The sequence below is a fragment of the Myotis yumanensis genome, unplaced genomic scaffold (assembly GCF_028538775.1).
Source record: "Myotis yumanensis isolate MYYU_CA2020_CCGP unplaced genomic scaffold, mMyoYum1.0.hap1 SCAF_7, whole genome shotgun sequence".
Lineage (NCBI taxonomy): Eukaryota > Metazoa > Chordata > Mammalia > Chiroptera > Vespertilionidae > Myotis > Myotis yumanensis.
The window spans coordinates 33,667,864-33,683,330 of record NW_027223758.1 but is presented as its reverse complement, the minus strand read 5'-3'; the positions used below and the strand labels follow the sequence as shown (position 1 = coordinate 33,683,330).

At 49.4% G+C, this 15,467-nt stretch overlaps 1 protein-coding gene across 2 annotated transcripts in view; it reads right to left on the bottom strand.

Annotated features, from left to right (window-relative positions):
* TTLL9 (tubulin tyrosine ligase like 9) overlaps nt 1–15,467 on the bottom strand; it is a 37,568-nt gene that overhangs the window by 10,673 nt on the left and 11,428 nt on the right. For both annotated transcript variants that reach the window (XM_070420108.1, XM_070420107.1), the window contains exons 6-9: nt 7,853–7,921; nt 5,732–5,822; nt 3,931–3,971; nt 2,718–2,805 (exon numbers count right to left, since the gene is read on the bottom strand). In XM_070420108.1, coding sequence (XP_070276209.1) covers nt 2,718–2,805; nt 3,931–3,971; nt 5,732–5,822; nt 7,853–7,921 — 289 coding nt within the window. The remainder of the gene's footprint in view (nt 1–2,717; nt 2,806–3,930; nt 3,972–5,731; nt 5,823–7,852; nt 7,922–15,467) is intronic.

The window sequence follows — 15,467 nt, the reverse complement described above, 5'->3', positions numbered from 1 at the left end:
ACCTAAAAATGCTAATTTAAAAAAAAGTCCTTAAAAATAAAGGACAAACCACAAATTGAAAAGGATATTTGTAAGTCATGTATCTAAGAAGTAGTATTAAAAAATAGGTAAAGAACTCTTACAGCTCAACAATTAAAGAGACAAATAATCCAATTTAAAAGAGGGCTAAGACTTCAAGTAGACATTTTCCCAAAGAAGATTTATAAATGCCCAATAAGCACATGAAAAGATGTTTATCTTGTCCAGTGTGGCTCAGTGGTTGAGCATCGACTATGAACCAGGAGGTCAATCAAACCAGGTTTGATTCCTGGTCAGGGCATATGCCCGGGTTGCAGGCTTGATCCCCAGTGAGTGAGGCATGCAGGAGGCAGCCAATCAATGATTCTCTCTGATCATTGATGTTTATATATCTCTCCCTTTCTCTTCCTTCCTCTCTGAAATCAATAAAAAATCAAACCCTGACCTCCTGATTCATAGGTTGATGCTCAACCACTGAGCCACACCAGCCAGGCTGTTTCTACTTTTTACTATTTCAGTGTTGAGGTGAATATTTTTGTATTTTGTGCTCATATATGTATATATATATTGACTAGTTTATGTATAAACAATATATATCAAACTATATCTGTATGCACAATTATAAAAGTCAGGGTAAAAACATGTCTTAATGTTTTGTGATCCAAAGTTGGTTTATTATTTTAAAAGTTGGTGTGTAATATCTGAAGCAAATGTGGCAAAATATTAATATCTGTTCTGTCTGAAGGTAGATGCGTGGATTTCTGTTATAGTCTTTTCTACAGTTTTAAAATATTTTTTAAATCTTTCAATATTAAAAGTTAAAAACAATTAGAAGGGATGGAAAATGACATACAGTCACTCACTGGGAAAACAGCAAACCTGCATTCAATAGAAACTAGTGCTGGGCGTTGCTTTGTGTGATAAGGGCCCACGATGCCTGGAGATCTGCAAACACTCTGAAATGGGGGAGCGTACCCCTCCTCGCCCTCAGTAGCCACTCTGGGCCTGGCACCGTTCCAAGCACATTACCTGCATCATTTAATTTTAATTAAAAACAAAACAAAATGAAAACAACATGGAAAACAAAAATGAAACTAAAATAAATTTGATGGCTTGCATCTGATAAATGCTTGTTAGATTTACAAGAAAAACAAGAACACACACACACACAGGAAATGTTGAAGTTGGTAAAATAGAAAAAAATTACAAAAAATTCTCAGGAGGGCCTACTCCCACCCTAACAGGCAGGCAAGGCAAATGCATTACCTTGGACAGACTCTTAATCGAATGACAAAATGAAGGCCGAGAGCTGTGAATCGGCTAAAAGCATCAGCTGCATCACCCAGATCAGAAGCTCAGCAGCCTCACCTTCCATGCCCATCTCTCCCATATGCAGGCAGTCCAATCCTGCTGATTCATCTCTGAATGTCCCTGTACTGTTTACCCCTTTTTATCTGATGCTCAGGTCTAAAAATCTTAAAAACATTTTAAAAATATTTTTATTGTTTTCCGAGAGGAAGGGAGAGATCAATGATGAGAGAGAATCACTGATGGGCTGCCTCCTATCCCCCATGGGGATCGAGCCTACAAACTGGACAGGTGCCCTGACAGGGAATTGAACATGACCTGCTGGTTCATAGGTTGATGCTCAACCACTGAGTCACACTGGCTGGGCTTAAAAACATTTTGTTGTTGTTGATATTTTAACCAGATAATAGATTCACATGAGGTATAAGGATGTATATAAGGCAATAGCTTCTGCACACCCACCCATTTCTCCTCCCGAAGGCAGATTTTTGTACATCCTTTCAGAGATGTCTGTGCACAGATAAAAGCATAGCGATATTTTTAACATGATGGGAGTGCACATTTCTCAGAGCTCTATACTAGTTCCCCCCAATTAATGATACAGCTTGGAGATTATCTCATATCAGTACATAATGCATTTCCCCCCATTCCTTTTTAACAGCTACCTAGTATTCCATTGTGCAAATGAACCATTCCTCTAGTTGTTTCCTATGCTTTCACTCTCACAAACAAGGTTGTACAGTGACTGACCTTTAAACCTCCATTTTCCTACATTGTGAGTGTTCCTGTAGGAGAAAGAGCCAGAAGGAGAATTGCTGGGTCAGAAGGTATGTGCATTTGTCTTTCAATAGACATTTTCCCGATTGCCTCCTCATAGGGCACCAATGTACACTCCCACCAATAGCCTATGTACCCTCCCAACCTTGCCAACACAGAGTCCCATCAAGTCTTTGGTCCCTACCAATGAGGTGGGTGAAAATGGCATTGTGTTTGAGTGAATGAGTGAGCCAGTGACGAGGCACTGAAGAAAAGGACGTGAAAGGATGCAAACGCTCTCCAAAGGGGCTCAAACTGTCCCATCCTATGAATACTAAGAGATGTGAATGAGATCCGATGAATACCAATCCAGGTTTACGGCAGGCACACCACCAACAGGACCATCAAGCAGACTGTGTGGGATGAGTTGCTCCGAGAGGAACAGGGCCGCTTTCCTCAGATCACTGGGGGACCTCCCGCCACCACAAGACTGGAAGCTCTCCTGTGCCCAGACCAGAACGTGGCATTCAGCAGGCGCTCAGCACACATCTGTGGAATGGACGAGCTCTCTCCGGACCCCAAAGGACAGGAAGGGAAGGGCGCATGGCGGGTGGGGAGGCGGGATCCCAGGATACACTGGTCATCAATGCTGCTGAGTGTGAAGCGGGTGTTGGAGAAGCGGGCGAAGCCATCCCGGTACAGCCAGGCCCGCAGGGGGATGTACTGTGACAGAGGTGGGGACGGAGGAAGACAAAAGGGAGGGGAATAAATACGTGTACTTTCACACTTACTAGCTTTTGTACCTACTGTTCCCTCCACCTGGCGGGTCCTTCCTTCTTTCCCACATCACCCTTCAAGAATCTGCTCAAATATCAGCTTCCTCTGATTCTACTCCCCTCTTTCTCTGGGGCAGGGCAGGGGCAAGATGCAGAAGAAAACAGAATTAATGGGCTTCTTCTCTGCTCACCCCCAAGTGTGACACCCCCACCTCAGGGTGTGTCCATAGCTCCCATTGGACAGTGGGTGAGCTTATCTCCTCATACCCAACATAGAGTAGTGCACCATGAAGGTTTAAACGTTTGTTGAATGAATGAATGAATGAATCAATCAATCAATCAATGGCCTGGCCGGTGTGGCTCAGTGGCTGAGCATGACCCATGAACCAGGAGGTCACGGTTCAATTCTAGGTCAGACCACATCCTGGGGTTTCAGGCTTGATCCCCAGCAGGGGGCGTGCAGGAGGCAGCTGGTCGATGATTTTCTCTCATCACTGATGTTTCTATTTCTCTCTCCCTCTCCCTGCCTCTCTCTGAAATCAATGGATACAACATTCTTTAAAAATGAATGAATGGGTGCAGGGAGCATAGCAACTCCTTGATTAAGAGAGTAGGTTCTGGAACTAGGCTGCCTGAATTCTAATCCCAGCTCTCTCTTACCAGCTGTGTGACCCTGAGCAAGTCACTCAACCCTTGTTATCTGTTTCCTCATCTGTAAAATGAGTAATAGAACCTACCTCCCTGGCTAGTAGAGGACTGACGAAGATAAAACATGCTAAATATCAGGGCCTGGGACTTAGTAGGTTCTCAATGAATGTTAGTTGTGGTTACCATGAATGACAGAATGAATTAAAAAGGACATGTGGGGGGCAAATCCAGATGCTGGGGCGTCTAAGATGGCATAACTTAGATCCATTTACCAGCCCCACCCACCCTCAGAGGTCCCCCTGCACTCCTCCAGGCAGACAGTCAGACAAGCTCTCACAGGTGCCCCCAGAATGGCTTTTGCCCCCTGTCCCTGAGTCCAGCTGCCCCTTACCCACCACTGGAGGCGGGCACCTTAGTTACTCACCGACATCACCAGCACGTAGACACGCAGGTCAAACTTGCGACCTGTGAGGCAAGGAAATAATTCATGTAGCAAACACTGATTGCCAGGCACTGTGCTAGGTTTGGGGGATATGGCAGTGGACCCACTGATATGAATCCCAATAAAAAACACAGAAAGTACAAGGTGCCCCCCTCCCCCAGGCAGGAGAAACTGCATGACCAGAGGCCCAGGGAGGTCAAAGACCTTGGTCCAAGAGCAGCGTGGAGGGAGGCGGGGTCAGCAGGGGCCAGGTCATGTGCAATTTTTGGATTTTGTTCCAACCACCCCCTCCCCCGCCGTGGAAAGTCGCTGAAGGGTGTCCAATGCCTCCTGGCTCCTGTGTTAGAGGGGAGCAGAGGGGACCAGGGCAGCAGCGGGGACCAGGGCAGCAGCGGGGACCAGGGAGGAGGCCAGCACAGTTGTCCAGGAGAGAGGACAGTGGCAGGACAGGGATGCAGGTGGCCAGACAGATTCAAGAGCTGGGAGCTTGGTGAAGAACCGGACGTGGGAGGGGAAGAGAGGAACAAACCCAGAACGGTCTCTGACTTCTGGCTTAGCAACAAGGGGAGGCTGGGGCTGTATCCCTAGATGGGAGGGCTGGAGAGTGAACCAGATGGTGTGGGAGGACAGGGCTGGATTTTAGGCGTGTGGGTTTCAGTAGCTGGGAGATGCCCAGGAGGGGATGCTCAGGACTTGGGATGCGGAGGCAGGGTCTCCACCGAAAGCTGGGAGAAGCACAGAGAGAGGGTGGGGACACTGGGGGAGACAGGGGAGGGAGGAGAAGAGACCCCAGGGCTGCCCTGGAGAAGAACAGTATCCAAGGAGCTGAGAGGAGGCAAGTGGATGAACAGTATTTAATGCCCCTCCAGCACCTGGCCCTCTCAGACGACGAGACCCTCCAGAGTCACGCCCCTCCTCACACACAGCCTGACATGCCTGCATTTTACAGACCCCGTGTGGGAAAAGCAGATGTGCAGACGCCCTGGGGGAATCTGCAAAGGCTTTATGGGAGGGGACCAGGGTGTGTGAACATAATCAAAACCACTGGGCTGTACGCTCCTGCTGGGTGCCTTGTGTGGTGTGTGAATATATCTCAATGATGCTGTTATTTAAAAACAGGAAAAGAGGGTGTTTAGGCAAAGTGAACAAAGTGAAATAACTTTGCTCAAGGTCATACAGCTGTCAGTGGCAAGGTCAGGATTTGAACCCAGGCCATCTGGCTTCATGGAACCCACAACCACTGACAGACTCACCTTGGGCCCTGGGCCCCTGCAGTTCCCTCTCCCTCCAAATCTACCCACAGGTGACTCCTAGTTGTCATTCAGGTTTCAGCTCCCCCCGTCGCCTCCTCAGAGAGGCCCTCCCTCGCTCTCTGTCCCAGCGCCCCGCTTGATTTACTTCATAACACTCCGTGGCCTCGCTTATTGGTCTGTTTCTGGTTTAATGCTGTCTGCTCATCTGGGGCAGCCAGCACTCAGGACAGTGGCTGGCACTGAGTAGGTTCTTTATAAATATCTGTTGGATAAACGCATGAATGAGTTGGTTCTTGAAAAATGAGGGGGATTTTAGTGAACCACAGAGGGAGTGGGAAGGGCATGCCAAGCAGAGGAGCGGCACAGGCAACAGCTAGGAGGTGGGAGAGTGCAGGACAGATCTCCATCTTTGCATCAGGTCACGCCTGGTGCCAGGCCAAGCCCTCGGTAGGTAGGCTGCTAGTCAAGGCTTGTTGACTGACTGAGAGACCACGCAGTGGAAGAGCAGGGAGCAGAGACAGTCATCTCACCTCCTATCAGATAGGGGTTTTCGATATAACGCTGCGCTACGTAGTTCTCCACAGGAATTTCTTCTTTCTGGTCATCCGAACTTTTTGAGTCCTAGTTATAGTAATAATAATAATAATAATAATAATAATAAACATTTATTGAGCATATCCTGTGTACTAGGCACTGTCTTGGGCACTCTACTTGGGGTATACCATTTAATCCTTAAATCAACCCTATCAGGGAAATTCTAATGTTACCCCCATTTTACAGATGAGAAACTGAAACACAGAGAGGGGGAGTGACTTGCCCAAGGTGACATGCTGGTCGGTGGTGCTGCTGGGAAGTGGACCCACACAGACTGGGTCCAGAACCTGGCATTTAACCCAATAGGGCAGCCACTGGCCACATGTGGCTGTGTACATTTAAACTGGTTAAAAGAAAGTGAATTTACATACTACAGCAAGGATGGCCTTGAAGAGATCATGCTAAGTGAAAGAAGCCAGACACAAAGGGACAAATATGGTATGATTCCACTTGAACGAGGTACCTAGATGAATCAAATTCATACAGACAGGAAGTAGAAAGGTGGCCTCCATGGGCTGGCCAGAGGGAGGAAATGGAGAGTTATTGTTTAATGGGTACAGTGTCAGTTGGGCAAGATGAAAACATTCAGCAGATGGTTGGTGGTGCTCGGCCTGTGTGGCTCAGTGATTGAGCATCGCCCTATGAACCAGGAGGTCACGGTTCGATTCCCAGTCAGAGCACATGCCCAGGTTGTGGGCTTGATCCCCAGTGGGGGACGTGCAGGAGGCAGGCAATCAATAATTCTCTCTCATCACTGATGTTTCCATCTTTCTCCCTCTCCCTTCCTCTCTGAAATAAAAATATATACATATATTTTTTACAAAGACGGTGATGGTTGCACAACAATGTAAGGGGGAATTAATGTCACCAAACTGTATACTTAAATATGGTTAAAATGGTAAGTTTTATGTGTATTTTGCCACAATAAAAAAGGAAACAGGTCAGAAACCCAGTCCTGCCAAGGTAAACACGTGGCTAGTGGTCACCACATCGGCAAGCACAGGTGTACACCATTCCCCCTGTAGAAAGTTCCATTGGTCAGTGCTGCCTAGAGCACCACACAGGCCCCAGGGACATCCCTCTCCCTCCTCTGAAGACAGCGGTGATCTCACACACGTGCGCAGCGCCTCAGCCTGCACAGCCCTTGCCCACTCACACTGTTCCCCGCAGAGTACCTGGGTGAGAACACTGAGGCCCAAAGGCAAGCCGCACACACTTGGTGAGGTCACAGAACAGACCAGTGGCAGGGAGCCCTGAAACCCAGGGATTCTGGCCCCAAGGGTGGCCCCGAGCTATTTCAAGACAGAGGCGGCCAGGCCTTCCCTTCTTGGGACCCGGGTGCCCCCACATATGTACTCACGTGGCTGCCAGGGGGATTGACAGCACCCCGGGCCTGCTGGGCCTCCAAGCTGGCGAGCTTCTTCCCAGCAGTGCCCTGATAGTCTCATGGAAGGACTCAGGACACACGGTGGAGGGAGGAAATTCATTTACTGAGCGCCTGCTGTGAGCCTGCTAGTGCAGCAGGCGCTGATGTGTAGGAGTTTGATCACCTTGCTCTTCTCACCCATCCTGCACTATCACCATCTCTAAGGTTCAGAGGGGTTCAGCAATTTTCCCAAGACCACACAGCTTCTGAGTAGTGGAGGCAAGATTGGAACCAGGATTTCTACTGAATCATGTCTTGGGACATGATGAGAGAGGAGGGAACTAGGACCGAGGGGCAGTTAACCAAACTCCCCCCCAGCTGGGTGAGCAGGAGGTCCTGGTAACGAAATGTACTCAGGTTTTAGGCATATTAACTCACTGCATTCTCAGCAGGCGTTGTTACTACCTCTCCCTCATTTAGTTGGGCACAGAGAGGTGAAGTAACTTGTCCAAGGTCACACAGCTATTAAGAGGCAGGATCAGCATTTGAACCCAGGCAGTCTGGTTCCAGAGACTGTGTACCCATGGGAAGACCCATGGGCAGCCCTTCAAGTTTTCAGGGAGGGAAAGAGAGGCTCCTTGTCCCAGTGAGCACAGAGGGTTTAGGGAGGAAGGGGGAGAGGCAAGCTCACCTTCCTCCAGTCCATGATGTCCTTCAGCCTCCGGAATAGGAAGATGCCCTTCCCCTGGGACCGGGCTACCTGGGGTGGGGGTGGATGCAGAAAGGTCAGCTTTCCGCTCTTTGTGGTTCCCTGTGTACCCCTAGCCGGGGCCCCTGCCCAGCGTTTCTGTCTCCGTCTCCCTCATGGGCCTCCTGCTATCCCCAGAGGAACAGCCCAGCCCTGAAGGAAATGGAACAGAGAAGCTGCTACGCCTGGAAGGAGGGAGAAGCAGAGGGGAAAGGGAGAGGCCAGCTTAGCTCACAAAGGCATCAACTGCATGAATAATACAAAAGAGCAGATGATTAAAAACCCATTTCCAACAGTCCTGGGAACATATCATCCAATTCTTTTTTTGGAAATCAATTTGCCTTCCTAATTAGGTTTTCCTTCGGCGAATACTGAAATCAGTCTGCCTTCGCCGAATGCCAGCATGGATAATTCATAGCTTCACAGAGTCAAGGGGCTGGGAGGATCGGTAAGTCAGCACCAGAGGCATTACTTCCTCCTGTGACACCCTCTACCGTGGTCACCTGCCTGGCCTTGCACCTCCACAGGGCCAGGGAGCTCACTCCCCCTACATGGCAACACAGCCCATTTGTTGCAGAGTAGCTCTATTAGGCAGTCATCCAAAAGGTATACAGTAGGTGTCTACTGTGTGCTGGGCATTATGCTCTAGCAATAACCTTGTGAAGTTTTTGCAGCCTAACGTGTTTTGAGCTAAATTTTGCCTGCCTGGCTCTGGTCTCTAGGACGAACCTGATTCCTGGGTCCTTTAGTTATCTTCAGCCGCTGAGAAGGTCCCCCCATGTCATTTTTTCCTCCAGCATAAAAGCCTTTATGCTGGAGGAAAAAACTCTCATTTCTCTCTGTTCTCCTCTGAGCATGGTCCCTCTGGCCACTGTGGGGCTCTCTGTACAATGCAGGGGCAGGCAGAGTTGTCAGGCACGGCTGTACAGGTGGCCCCCTGCACGAAGGGCTCCCAGTCATGGGGGCAGTGGGAGCTGAAACCCAGCCTCCTCTGTCTGCTGTGCTGTGCACCCTGGTTCAGGGTTGTGTGTGCCCAGAAGACGGGGTGTCCAAAAGACTGCGGAGCACTATGGTGGCTCAGGGACAGCAACATGCACAGCTGTTTTGGAAAGCAACTAATCATCAGTGTGCTTCAAGGGCTCCCAGGAGTTCATGGCCACACAAAAGATTTACAATCACTTCACTGAAGAGGATAATCCAATGTAAACAACGAAGAGGCACTCAACTCATCAGTCTTCAGAACCATGCAAATGACAACCGCAGGATGGCACCACTACACACTCCCCGAGTGACTGAAACGGAAGACAGGCAATGTCAGGTGCTGGTGAGGATGTGGAGGGACCGGAACTCTCACATGTGCTGAGAGGCATATAGGTGGTTTGGAAACTCTTGGCAGCATCCACGAAAGCTGAACACAGGCACCCCCGTGGCCTACGCATGCACATGGGCACCCCCGGGCATGTGGGGGAACGTCCATGCAGCACAATTCATAATGGCTCCAACCTCAAAACTCCCAAGTAGACGGATGTTCACTTAATAGAACAGTAAACAACAGTGGTAAATCATAATTTACATTTAACCACATCAGTCCGGATGAATATCATGAACGTGATGTTGAGGGAGAGAAACCAGACACAGTGTAGCCATACTCGGTGAATCCAATTATATAAAGTACAAAAGCAGGCAAACAAATCCATGGTCAGAGTGGCCTGGGGGGTGGTGAGTGGAGTGGGCCTGAGGGGAGCTGTTGGGGGCTGTTAATGCTCTGTGTATGGTCTGGGTACTGGTTATTTGAACGTGTTTATTTTGTGAAGATTTATCAAGCTACACCTGTATAAGGTGGACATGTTCTTTTTTATTAAACTTCAGTTTAAAAGTTTTTTTTTAAAGGTTCATAACTTCTGATGTAGGAACCTTGCCTCCACTGTTGGCTGCCTTCCCCTTCCTCTTCTTCCTGGCTGTCAAACCCACCTCTCACCTTGGAGCTGGAACAGATACCTGTTTTCCCAGCCTCCCTTGCAGCTAGTAGAAACCATGTTTTGGCCAGTGAGACCTAAGGAGACATCTGGTTGGAGCTTTGGGGCTTCTGAGAAAGATTTTCCTCCTTGTTAAAAACATTGGGGTTGATGGCTGCGTGGCTCAGTGGTTGAGCGTTGACCTGTGAACCAGGAGGTCACGGTTCGATTCCTGGCCAGGGCATATGCCTGGGTCACAGGCTCGATCCCCAGTGTGGGGCGTGCAGGAGGCAGCCAATTAATGATTCTCTCATCACTGATGTTTCTCTCTCTCTCTTTCTCTCTGAAATCAATAAAAATATTTTTTAAAAACACATTGGGGTTGACAAGGGAGGGGAAACAGAGGAAGAGGAGGAGAAAAGAGAGAGAGAGGAGGGGGAAAGAAATGTGTATGGAGGGAGATGGGAAGGGAGGGAACAGAGAGGGAGAGAGAGAAAGAAATGCTTGGCTTCTTTCCTTCTTTCTTCAAATATTACAGTCTAAGGCCGCGGTTCTCAACCTGTGGTCGTGACCACTTTGGGAGTCGAATGACCCTTTCACAGGGGTCGCCTAAGACCATCGGAAAACACATATATAATTAAATTACATATTGTTTTTGTGATTAATCACTATGCTTTAATTATGTTCAATTTGTAACAATGAAAACACATCCTGCATATCAGATATTTACATTATGATTCATAACAGTAGCAAAATTACAGTTATGAAGTAGCAACCAAAATAATTTTATGGTTGGGGGTCACCACCACATGAGGAACTGTATTAAAGGGTCGCGGCATTAGGAAGGTTGAGAACCACTGGTCTAAGGAGAGGATGCCTGCTACTGCAGCAGCCATCTCACACTGATAAGATGACAAGTCGGATGACACAAAGCCAACACACTGAGGATGCAGAGTGAACAAAGAGAAGGAACCTGGGCTTTTAATGGCATTGTTGAGCACACCCCCAAACCTGGAACTTTCTAGTTTAGCTTTCTTGTTATCTGAGATAATGAAATGGTGTTATTGTTTAAAGAATTGTTAGTAACTAACCTCCTAAGGGAGTAATCCTAAAGAGTGGAAAATAAATTGGCTACATGGTGATATATCTGGGTAGTTAAGACTGGAAATCATCTTAACTCCAGCAGACTGCTATCCCCCGCCTGCTGGGGTCCAACCCCAGCAGGTCCAGGGGTCCCCAAAGGTGTGGACGGAGTCGGCGAAGAAGGAATGACACGGAGGCAGCATTCAGTTGATCAGCAGCCTAGCCAGGAACTCTAGCCAGGATCTCCAGCCAAGCTCTGTCCAGGATCTCCAGCTAAGTTCTATTGCCAGGTTTTCTAGGTTCTCCAGCTAGGTTCTGTAGCTAGGTTCTCCAGCCAGGTTCTATCCAGGTTCTCCTGCCATGTTCTGTCTAGGTTCTCTAGCCAAGTTCTGTAGCCAGGTTCTGTCCAGGATCTTTTGCCATGTTCTCCTGCTAGGTTCTGTCTCTAGGTTCTGTGTCCTGTTGTCTTGTTACATCTGTATTTATACCAGTTGATTCCAATCCTATCAATCTCTATTCCAAAGGTTAGGGCGTTTCTTATCTCCATTCCAGGGAGTAAAGATTATGTAGCTTAAGTGTGATTGTTTGTAGTTAAAGTGATTAACTACCCGCCTGGCACTTAGTTAAGGGGTTTTATCTCCTCCCTAACTTCAGGGGAAAATCCCCACCTGGGGAAACAACCTTTCTCGGAGAGGTGACCTTGGTTAAAACACATAGTGCTAAAGGGAGCAAACATATTAAGAACAGTATGCTATATACACCAGGTCCCTTGAAACATATGCTGTGCAGACATTTCTTCTCTGCAGCGACCGTGTCAAGCAGCAAGGATGGACCGGCTCCCAGCACCCACCCCCCCCACCAAAAAAAACAACCAAAAAACCCACAGCAATATTTCCAGCCCCCTGTGTTTTTCCAGAGCCTTGCTACCCGCACCCGCCATCAAAAGGTAAAGTCAATGTCCTCTCCCCTTGAATCTGGGCAAGCCTTTAGGACTGTCTCAATTAATTGAGTATGGCAGAAGCAACGTTGTGTGGCTTCCAATGCTGGGACATAAAGGCAATACAGCATCCACACAGCTTGGTCTTTGGGGATGGCCACCTGGGAACCCAGGCACCACGCTGTGAGGAAGCTCAGGTCGCATGGAGAGGCCCACATGGAGGGCAACAGAGCATTCCAGGCCTCAAGCCTGGCTGAGCTCCCACCTTGCCAGCCCTCAGGGGACCTGCCCTGTAGGTATCGCAGCAGCCATGAGCCTTTGCTGTCGAGCGCTGCCCAAACTGGAGGCTCATGAGCTAAATAAGACACAATGTTGTTTCAAGCCACTGCGGTTGGGGCTGCAGCAGTAGAACCAGACACTAACTTTAGGGAAACGGCTCATAACAACGGTCAGACCAGCAGCTAATACTCCTCAGATGTTTCCTCTGTGCTGGGATTTACACACGTTACCTCCTTAAAGCTTTAAAAGAAAAACCTACTAGTATATGTAGCATCTTATCATCCCCATTTTGCAGTCAAGAAACCAAGGAACAGAGAGGCCAAACACTCTATTCAAGTGACAGATGCAGGGTAGTTAAATCTGTACTTCACAAGGCCGGCGCTCAGGCACCTCCTGCAAAAGGCCCGGGAGTACACAGCGAACGTGGTGCGACTTCGGGCCGTATCGCTCTTACTTGATAATTTGGGAGGAAAGTATTTCTATAAAAAGGCATGTTATTGATTGGAAAACAATATATGGATTATTAGAATGAACCATACTTTGATTTTGCGCCACCTGTGGCCACTCACAGCCCTCCACCCGGCCCGTGGGGGCCATTCACCATGTGACATTCACTGTGTGGCATGTATCTGGTGCTGCAGGTGTGGCCGGTGGTCTCCCCGGTAACCACTCCCTTTTCCCCCTGCTGACAGAGCCCCATTTGGATCACCTCCTCATGGTGGCCCTTCCCTCTGGGGAGGTCTGAGCCCTCACGGTGGTCCTACGCCCCTGCCGTTGGTTCAGACATGGGCCAGCCAGAGGGAGTCTGCTGCACGGACTTCTGGGAAGTGTGTGTCCTTTTCAAAAGGGACACCAGGCTAGAGTGTTCCTTCATTGCTGTGGCGGGTGAAGGTGTGAGGAGGTGAAGCTAGAGCTGCGGCAGCCATGCTGTGGCTGAGAGGAGCAGCCAGCCACTGGGATGGGGATTGAGGGCGATGTCAAGCCGCTCAGCTAACCATCCTGGAGTCACCCTATCATCATAACATTGAAAAGCCTCACAGACTTTTAAATTCCAAGCCCAAGGGTTTGTTCTGATGTTCCCTGAGCGTGACAGCCAAGCTCTGTCCCACACCAAGTCTACTGAATCATAGTCGCATTGGCCTATCTGCGATGCTGCTCTCAAAAGAAGTCACAGTTAGTATTACACGTTGCACTATCATTGTTGCAGGTATCTCAAACATTGTTTATGCTCATGATGACTCTGAGATTATGGTAACTACTGGGCCTGCTGTTAGACTCCCTTTAATTGTTCATGAAAAGCACATATATTACTACAGCATGAAGAATATTCTCATAGTTTGTGTGGTGGCCGTCAGAATGCACTCGCAGGCCTCTGCCTGCAGGAGAGTGACCGATGGAGAGCCCCGGCGGCGGCGGAAGTCCACCCTGTGCTTGCCAGGCCTCACTCAGGTTCCAGGCAACCCCTGAGGACTGTAGGGTCCCGAAGGCTGGCCCCTCCTGGGAGTCAGGGGCCTCCCCTCAACCTTGTGGAACTTCCCTTAGGCTGCAGCAGGCTGGGAGCCCCCCCACAACCTTCCTCCCTCACTGGGGTCTGACAGCTCTCTGAGCCTCCCCCGACATCCCCTCCCTTTTCACAGGCAGAACTCCGGCATGTTGAATCTTGTCTTGGCACCTGTTTCTCAGAGGACCCAGACTAGCAGTCTGATAACTGTTTTCAATATATTTGCTTTCTTTGATAATCAAATATCCTCTGTTGATGCTTTCAGAAACACTACCCTGTGCCGGGGTGCACACGTTGCACCAGATGCTGGAGGCCCAAGGCATGAGAACAGTCCAGAACCCCTGCCCTCTTATTTCAGCTGCTGTTAGTTGGGTCCTCTGTTATTTGATGCCCAAAGCATCCCGACTCTTAGGAGATACCAGTGAAAAAGTGTGACAAGGTCCGGTTCATAAAACAGAAGATACAATGTGGTTCTTCCTGTCCTACAGTTTAGAAAGAGACCCCAAAGCTGAGAACAGCCCAGGTGGCCCAGACTCATGGCCCTGAATGAAGTGCCAACCAGCTCTGCAGCCACAGAGGGGCTGACAGACAGGCCTGGGCCCTGACAGCCCAGCACCTGCCTCCCAGCCACACCAGGGAGGCTGGAGGAGCACGGTGGTCCCCACCTTCTGGGTCTTGCCAACCCAGAGGGCCTGCGAGGTGGCAGGGGAGAATGCTCCAATGGAAATAAAGTTTGGATGTGTGCACTTTAACTCTAGGCTGGACTTTTAAATTCCAAATCCAGGGGTTTGTTCTTACGTTCCCCGAGAGTGACAGCCAAGCTCTGTCCCACACCGAGTTTACTGAGTCAGACTCCGTGGGGGTGCGGTGCTTTACTAAGCTCTCCAGAAAATTCCCATTCACTCTCAAGTCTGAGCTGAACAGTCTCATGACTCAAAGTGTTGTTCAGGGACCAGCAGCAATGGCAAACTCATTAATTCCATTTTATCGATGAGGAAACGGACTGAGAGGGGTTGAGCGACTGCTCAGGGTCATAGAGCTCATAAGTGGCAGATACAGGGTTAGAACCCAGGCTAGTCTGACCAGAAGCACCCACTCTCCACACCTCACACCCGAGACAGGGTGCCTCAGCTACTCAGGAGGGAGAGCAAGTGGGCGCACGCACGCGCAAACACACACACACACACACACACACACACACACAAGATCCCTCCTCTTAATTACAGCGGTAAAGGCCGTGGGCTGGGAAAAGGAATCAACTTAATACGCAAGTGCTCGTTCCCAATTAGCACAAACTACCATCTGTCGGAGAGGATAATGCCTGCTGGAGCTGGATCCGCAGGTGGTTGCAGTGTTCATCTGCCTAAGCCCTGGTGCTCAGCTTCTCGCCCTCCTCCCTCTGCCTCTCAGGCAGGGCGGCCAGCCTTCCCGCAGACCCCGCCAGGGAGAGGGTCAGTAGCCTGGGCAGATCCCAGCTCAGTCTTCGCTCGCTGAGCATTTGTGAAAAGCTTGAATAAGTAGGTCTAGGCTCCTCACCTTCACAGTGGGGCTGGTCGGACCTCCTCCCAAGGACCACGAGACCTGGGCAGTGCAAGAATGCACTTCCCGTACCCCGCCTCCGTTTTCCTTTACGTCAGGAAGAGAGGCAGGGATCTGAGCTCCAGCAAGGTCCTGGATCCCCTGCCCCGGTGCCTTGAGGACCACGTGTTCCCCTGCCAAACACTTATTGAGCACCTACAGTGTACTGGCATTCCTAGCTGCTGGGTCCACACGCTGCAGAGAGGAGGAGATGAAGTTGGCCTT